At 42.1% G+C, this 7,732-nt stretch overlaps 2 protein-coding genes across 2 annotated transcripts; both read right to left on the bottom strand.

Annotated features, from left to right (window-relative positions):
• Positions 1-1,496: 1,496 nt before the first annotated feature.
• LOC117625208 (receptor-like protein EIX2) lies at positions 1,497-3,827 on the bottom strand. The gene is made up of 2 exons (XM_034356815.1): positions 3,712-3,827; positions 1,497-1,845 (listed from the first exon to the last, which is right to left on the bottom strand). Exons 1-2 carry the CDS (start codon positions 3,825-3,827, stop codon positions 1,497-1,499), a joined length of 465 nt encoding a protein of 154 aa, XP_034212706.1.
• Positions 3,828-4,834: 1,007 nt separating this feature from the next.
• On the bottom strand, positions 4,835-7,399 carry LOC117625207 (LRR receptor-like serine/threonine-protein kinase GSO1). Its single transcript, XM_034356814.1, has 3 exons — positions 6,126-7,399; positions 5,731-5,847; positions 4,835-5,600 (listed from the first exon to the last, which is right to left on the bottom strand). The coding sequence occupies exons 1-3, from the start codon at positions 7,397-7,399 to the stop codon at positions 4,835-4,837; spliced, it is 2,157 nt and encodes a 718-aa protein (XP_034212705.1).
• Between the last annotated feature and the right edge of the window lie 333 nt (positions 7,400-7,732).

Genomic DNA, 7,732 nt, shown 5'->3' with positions numbered 1-7,732 from the left:
GAAAAGGAAAGGAAGAAAGAGAAGAAGAAAAGGAAAGGAAGAAAGAGAAGAGGAAAAGGAAAGGAAGAGAGAGAAGAAGAAAAGGAAAGGAGAAGAGGAAAGAAGAGGGTAAGGGAGCAGAGAGAAAATTCAGTGAGCCACACATATTGTAAACACTATTGTAGCTCTATTATTTTAGTGAAAAGGTTGCTGCTGCTGCTCTCCGAGGACGTAGGCATAGCCGAACCTCGTTAAATACTGTGTCTCGTCTACTTTACGTTCAGCTCAAAATCTACCACATATCTCAGGTTATTTCATAACAATTCAACGATAGATGGGCTTTATAGAGCAATAGGCTTATTGGCCTTCAACAACTAGAAACTGTTTACTAGGCTTTATGGCCTCTTTCCTATTTTCTGGCTTATTGGCCTTTCACTTATACAAGAGGCAACACCTATTTATAGATATAGGCTGCCGCCATTGTCCAAGTCGGTGGACTTGGCTTTCTTCTCACAGCCACTAGTTTACAAGATTTTTGTTAGGACTTTTCTGGAATGCCTACAACAATTATGTCTTAAAACTTGACTTTGTCAAAGTTGGTGGATATTTCTTGAAGTTTCTACTTTTTTCTAGATTTTTTTACGTTCTTCGGGACAAGTGTTCATTAAATTTAACAGCTGACAAGACTGGAAGTGGAACTTCAAATTGATTATGACTCAAATCAATGTGATATAAATTTGGACATTTTAATCGGAGTGGAAGCCTCCCACTAATTTGATTGAAAGACAAATGAGTTGCAAAGATACCTTCAAGAACCACTCTTCTGGAATTGCCTAAGAGAAACCAGGCTGATCGTGAAACAAAGCAAAGAAACAGGGTCTCTTAGGTGCCAGAACCAAACAACAAAAGCAAGCAGAAGCCCAAATGCAGAGCTTCAAACACCTCAAAACTAGCCTTTTCTTTTCCAATCAAAACATCGTTTATCAAATGAGCCAATTTCAATGCAATTGTTAATGACATCTTATCTTTGATGTCGTCGAAAAATTGAAAATAGGCACACCTCCTTGATTTCTTTAGGAGTAATGTTGGGAGGATTCGTGGATTATTTTACTACCTATAGTGTATTACCATATATTCGTATTCCTCGGGTACGTTTGCATGTTTAGGCTTCGTATGAAATTTGTATTTTACATTCTAACTAAGTTTTTGAAAGGCTTAGAGCTTGATTCTCCTATTCCCAAACGGTTTCTTCATCATCTCTTCGTATTCCATGCATTGTCATTATTGTATTAATGGATAAAATTAAGGGTTTGCTGATTTTATATTTATTAACTTATTATTATTTATAATTTTATCATGATCAGTAGCTAAAATCGAAAGCACACCAACAGCTTACAACAAACACTTGTTCGATACAACAAAACCAAATGAGGAACAAACTGTCCAACAAGGCCCAAATGCAGAGCCTGCAACACCTCCAAACTAAACAAACTAACCTATCTTTTCTTCTCCAATTATCAAGATTTCCTTTGCAAACGAGCCACTTTGAATGCACTTGCTAATGCCACTTTATCTTTTATTCCGTCAAAGATTCGAAAATAGGCATACCTCCATGATTTCTTTAGGACTAGTGTTCCACAAACACCCCAGCAGCCAACAATGAAGCCAAGTCCCAAGCTCGCGTAGAACCAAACGACTCCTTTATCATCTTCATCATCTTCATTCTTGTCTTCTGGATCCTTATTAGGAGTAATGCTGTCATCTCCCAGGCACTTAGTTGTAAGAGGAACCCCACACAATGACGGATTGCCTTTGTAAACGGACCAATCATTCTCGAGCACTTGGAGTTGGCTGCCCGAAGGAATTCTTCCATTCAAATTGTTATAAGATAAATTTAAATGAGACAAGAAGGTTAGAGATGAAATCCAATGAGGCCAAGGTCTAAAAGTTTAAAGTGCCAAGGTCTGGAATTGTCCCTGAAAAGTTGTTGTGGCCAGGGTCTAGGATATGAAGGGAGGGAAGATAGCACAACTGACGAGGATATGTCCACTTAAAAGAGTTGGATCGCAATCGTAGCATTGACAACTGGGGCATGTTTGAATCTATCCATGAAGGTACATTTCCAGTGAGTTGGTTGCCTCCAAGATAAATGCCCATCACAAAAGAAGAATTTTTCAAGGAAGAAGGAATTTCGCCTCGAAAATTGTTGTCCTTCATCTTTTATATAAGAAGAGAACTTGGGACACCCGTTGAACTGGGGATATTTGTCACACCCCGGACCGGCTCCGCCGTAGCGCGATATTGTCCGCTTTGGGCCTGGCTACATTCTCACTAGCGCACGGTTTTGTTTCTGGGAGCTCACGAAGCAACTTCCCAGGGTGGTCACCCATCCTGGGATTGCTCCAGCCTCCAACTCGCTTAACTTCGGAGTTCCTACGAACCCGAAGCCAGTGAGCTCCCAAGAGGCCTCCTCTAAGTCAGAGTGGCGCAGCGGACTGGCCCAACTCCACCTAGCAAGATATTGTCCGCTCTGGGCTGGGCCGACGCCCCCTTCACGGATTTGTTCCTGGGAGCTCACAGAGCAACTTCCCAGGGTGGTCACCCATCCTGGGATTGCTCTAGCCTCCAACTCGTTTAACTTTGGAGTTCCTACTAACCCAAAGCCAGTGAGCTCCCAGAAGGCCTCACGCTATGAGGATGCGAGGTGTGCCATATAAGGCACAACACCCCCTCTCCGTTTGGTCGATGTGGGATCTCACAATCCACCCCCCTTAAGGGATCCGACGTCCTCGTCGGCACACTAGCACCACACGGCAGAGTGGCTCTGATACCAAATTGACACACCCCGGACCGGCTCCGCCGTAGCAGGATATTGTCCGCTTTGGGCCTGGCTACATTCTCACCAGCCCGCGCGGTTTTGTTTCTGGGAGCTCACGAAGCAACTTCCCAGGGTGGTCACCCATCCTGGGATTGCTCCAGCCTTCAACTCGCTTAACTTCGGAGTTCCTACGAACCCGAAGCCAGTGAGCTCCCAAAAGGCCTCACCAAGGTCAGAGTGGCGCAGCGGACTACCCAAACTCTACCAAGCATGATATTGTCCGCTCTGGGCTGGGCCGACGCCCCCCCTCACGGATTTGTTCCTGGGAGCTCACAGAGCAACTTCCCAGGTTGGTCACCCATCCTGGGATTGCTCTAGCCTCCAACTCGCTTAACTTCGGAGTTCCTACGAACCCGAAGCCAGTGAGCTCCCAGAAGGCCTCACGCTATGAGGATGCGAGGTGTGCCATATAAGGCACATCACCCCCTCTCCGTTGGTCGATGTGGGATCTCACAATCCACCCCCCTTAAGGGATCCGACGTCCTCGTCGGCACACTCGCACCACACGGCAGAGTGGCTCTGATACCAAACTGTCACACCCCGGACCGGCTCCGCCGTAGCAGGATATTGTCCGCTTTGGGCCTAGCTACATTCTCACCAGCCCGCACGGTTTTGTTTCTGGGAGCTCACGAAGCAACTTCCCAGGGTGGTCACCCATCCTGGGATTGCTCCAGCCTCCAACTCGCTTAACTTCGGAGTTCCTACGAACCCGAAGCCAGTGAGCTCCCAAAAGGCCTCCCACTATATTGATGCGAGGTGTGCCATATAAGGCACATCACCCCCTCTCCGTTTGGTCGATGTGGGATCTCACAATATTACCAGAAAGACTGTTGTTGGCAACATCAACAACATACGTTCTGCTACACGCACTCCATGCTTGAGGGAATTCTCCATGCAACTGATTGCTCCTCAGGGAAAGGATTGAAAGACCTAATTTGTTGAGGTGATATGCAGGGTTGAAGTTACCCATTTTTATGCAAAGCTTTCCTAATTTGTTGCATATGGCTTCTGAGCATAAGTAAATTTATAAGAAGCTATCAATATTGAAACAAGGATGTCCATATTCGAAGTCCTCAACCCATTTTACAAGTTTGTTTGCTAGATTGGTAAATTAATTATTGGCATAAATAAGACTGAACCCTGCAAAGTTTTGGGATCAAGTCTTTGATATGTGGATTAACAAAGCCATTAGTGGGTGACTATTGAGAGAGACAAGGGGCCAGGACTCAATACTAATAAATTTATAAGTCGTGTTCAAGGTCATAAAAATTAATTAATGGTGATTGGCATGATCTTGAAAACCAGTGAAAGAAATTTGTGTGTTATTCATGGTTGCAAATGTGCCAATGTGTTCGGGCGACAGTGTCTTTGCCAATAGAGTTGCACCTGTGTAGAAATGTAGAAATGAAGAAAGGTTACCTGAACTTGCATCTGCGATAGTGTTTTGAAAACAATAATTGCTAAGTCTTGCACTACTTAAAAATGATTGATTTGTAAAGGAATGCTACTCTCTGAATTTCCTTCTTCTTTTTTTTGTTTGACGAACCATAGTTAGGGGAGCGGAGTTCGAACCTTGGACCTAGGGTAAAGTATAAACCTCAACTTATAAAGTTTGCAAGTCTACTGATCAAGTACAAAATCCAAGCAGAAAATAAAAATGTTTACAGAACATGCAAGCAGAGTCTTTTAGCAGATGACATATTTATTACATATTACAAGATATATAGAAGAAAGCAGCATCACGAATACAACTATATGAATTCACCAAATTTCTCAAAGTGTTTAAGCTTCAATGAAATGCTTTTTTCCCAATCAAAATTTGTTTTGCAAATGACTAACTTTCAATGCAATTGCTAACGCTACCTTATGTTTGATGTTATCAAAGAATCGAAAATAGGCATATCTCCATGACTTCTTTATGAGTAATGTGCCACAAACACCCCAGAAGCCTACAATGAAGCCGAGCATGATGCTGACTCAGAACCAAAGCATTCCTTCATCACCTTCATTTTTGTTTTCTCCTGCCCCACTAGAAGGAAAAGGTAGTCTATTAGGTGTGTCGTCTCCCGGACACTTGGTTAAAAGAGGAAGGCCGCAGAGTGATGGATTGCCCCCATAAATGGATGAGTCATCGAGCGTCTGGAGTTGGTTGCCCAAAGGAATTCTTCCAGTCAAGTTGTTATAAGACAAGTTCACGTGAGACAAGAATGTCAATGAGGAGAAACTCTGAGGAATTTGTCCACAAAGGTGATTGTGTGAGAGGTCAAGAGTTTCCAACCATCGTAAATTTATAATCTTTTGGGGAATTCTTCCCCTTAATTGATTTCTTGACAAGTTCAAGGTCCCTAATGACATGAGGCTGGTTATTTCTTCAGGGATTTCACCTTCTAAATTATTTGATGAAAGATCAATGCTATATACCCATTCCAAAGCCGTCCTGTAATAAACGAGTTCACTTCCTTTCGACACAACTGAGGTTTGAACATCATAATATGTAGGCATGGTATAATTATTGTATGGAAAAACGGTCAGAGCAGTCAAATTCTTCAAACACTTGGGAATTGTCCCTGAAAAGTTGTTATCACCAAGGTCTAGGATGTGAAGGTAGGGAAGATAGCACAACTGGTGGGGGATATGTCCACTTAACACGTTGGATCGCAATCGTAGGGTAGACAACATGGACAAGTTTGATCCAATCCACCAAGGAACACTTCCAGTAAATTTGTTGTCTCCAAGATCAATACTGCACAAAGATGTTGAATTTTTCAAACCGGAAGGAATTTTGCAGCCAAAATTGTTGTTGTTCGTCTTCAATATGATAAGAGAACTTGGGACACCCATTGAACTTGGAATATTGCCAGAGAGATTATTGCCTGCCACATGTACTACCCTTATATTGTGCCACAGACTCCATGCTTGAGGGAAGTCTCCACTTAACTGGTTCCTCCATAGGGAGAGCATTGACAAGTTTTGCATGTTGCAAAGAGAGGCTGGAATAGCACCATTCAAATGATTCTCAGAAAGATACAAAATTTCCAATTTGGGCATCAGTCGTCCAAAATCTAAGGGAATAGGCCTTGAAAATAAATTGCTTTAAAAATCGAGGATAGAGGCATTAGAAGATAAAAGTGGGAGTGGACCTGCAAAATGATTGTGACTCAAATCTATATGATATAAATTTGGACATTTGAATTGAAATGGAAGCCTTCCATGGATTTGGTTGTAAGATAAATCCATATGTTGGAGTTTGGAAGATAACTTCAAGAACCATTCTTCTGGTATAGATTCTGAGACTCCAGTGTTGTGAAGGGTGACATCAGATAGTTCGGTCTGCCATTGAAGCCATACAGAAAAAGCAGGACCAACACTACAATTGGTAATGTCAATTGTGTAGAGCTTGAAAGGAGGAACCCATTCATAAGCCACACTGAAAATTAGTGACATAGGTTGGTCTGTGGACACATCGAGATGTCGCAATCTAGTGAGATTCATCAAATGTGTTTCTGTTACAATGCCTTTCCATGAATTCTGAGACAAACCCAGGTCAACTAGCTCAGAAAGTTGCCCAAAACTTTCAGGAATGGCCCCATTCATGTTGTTACCTCGAAGGTTTAGAGTTTTCAAGGATGACAAGTTTCCAACAGAAGTTGGTATTGATCCCCAAAATGAGTTGCCTTCAAGGTGAAGATGCTGCAATTTTGTTAGCACTCCTAAGGAGGCAGGTAATTCTGTTACAAACTCATTAATAGACAAATCTAGTGACTCTAGTCTATTATTGGTACAATTTGAGAAACCACTCAAAAGCTCTTGAATCCCCCCATCTAATGTGTTGTCCTCGAGACTTAAGAACTTTAGATTGCAAAAGTTTCCAATGAGTTTGGGAATTTTACCTTTCAGATAATTATGAGACAAATCAAGGTGTTCCAAAGATTCGAGGCCTGCGAGTTCGCTTGGAAAATGACCACTGAAAGAAATGCCACTTAGATCAAGTTTTTTGAGGTTGGTAAGATTGAAAAAACAATTGTGAATCACTCCATCAGATGATGCAAATGAGATGTTGAGATATCTCAAACTTTGAAGTTGGCAAAGAAGGCTAATCCCTGGCAAGTTATTGTCACTCAGGTCTAGGTAGCTTAAATGCTTGAAGCTGAGCAAAGATGAAGTTATCTTACCTCCCAAGCAAGACTCTTCATAAGCTGCCTCGTCCCACTCTTCACCATAATCATCAGCGTAATCATCAAACAAGCGATCTTCAAATGTGTTACGGAGGTCAATCTTTCTAACACGACGACTGCGGTTGTCGCATGAAACTCCTTTCCAGTGGCAGCAATTATGGCCAACCCAAGAAGAGAGCCTACCGGAGGGATCGGTAAGATGTTGTTTAAATCTAAGAAGTGCTTGCATCTCTTCCCGGAGGCATCCATCAACCAAACGAAGCTCAGTAAGGTGTAGACATGAAGAGGCCAAAGAGAAAAGGAGCAAATAGTGAGCAATATTGAGGAGATAAGTGGGGTTGAATAAGTTAGCATTGCACCTATCCATTACCATTATGCAGAGTTTTATTAATTTGATGCATACAATACAAATACAAATGAATTTATCGGAGGCTAGAAACAACGCGTAATGTTAATAATGAGTATTGAAATTGATGGTGTTGGAATTCAAAGCCCTCTCATTTTCGTTGACTTTTGTTGACCATTTTTCAAAGGTTAGTGGTGGAATTTATGTACACCCACCACCACTAATGTTTCATTGAATTTTACACATTAGTAAGATTAGCCTCTTTCTAATGGTAGAATTATAGAGTGAGGGTGTATAGTATAGGTCCTTATGAGGGAGTTAAGACTCTTAGATATGGGTCTATTTTCTTATCAT

Source organism: Prunus dulcis, chromosome 4 (assembly GCF_902201215.1).
Source record: "Prunus dulcis chromosome 4, ALMONDv2, whole genome shotgun sequence".
Lineage (NCBI taxonomy): Eukaryota > Viridiplantae > Streptophyta > Magnoliopsida > Rosales > Rosaceae > Prunus > Prunus dulcis.
The sequence above is the reverse complement of the archived record's forward strand: the minus strand, read 5'-3'. Positions and strand labels throughout refer to the sequence as shown.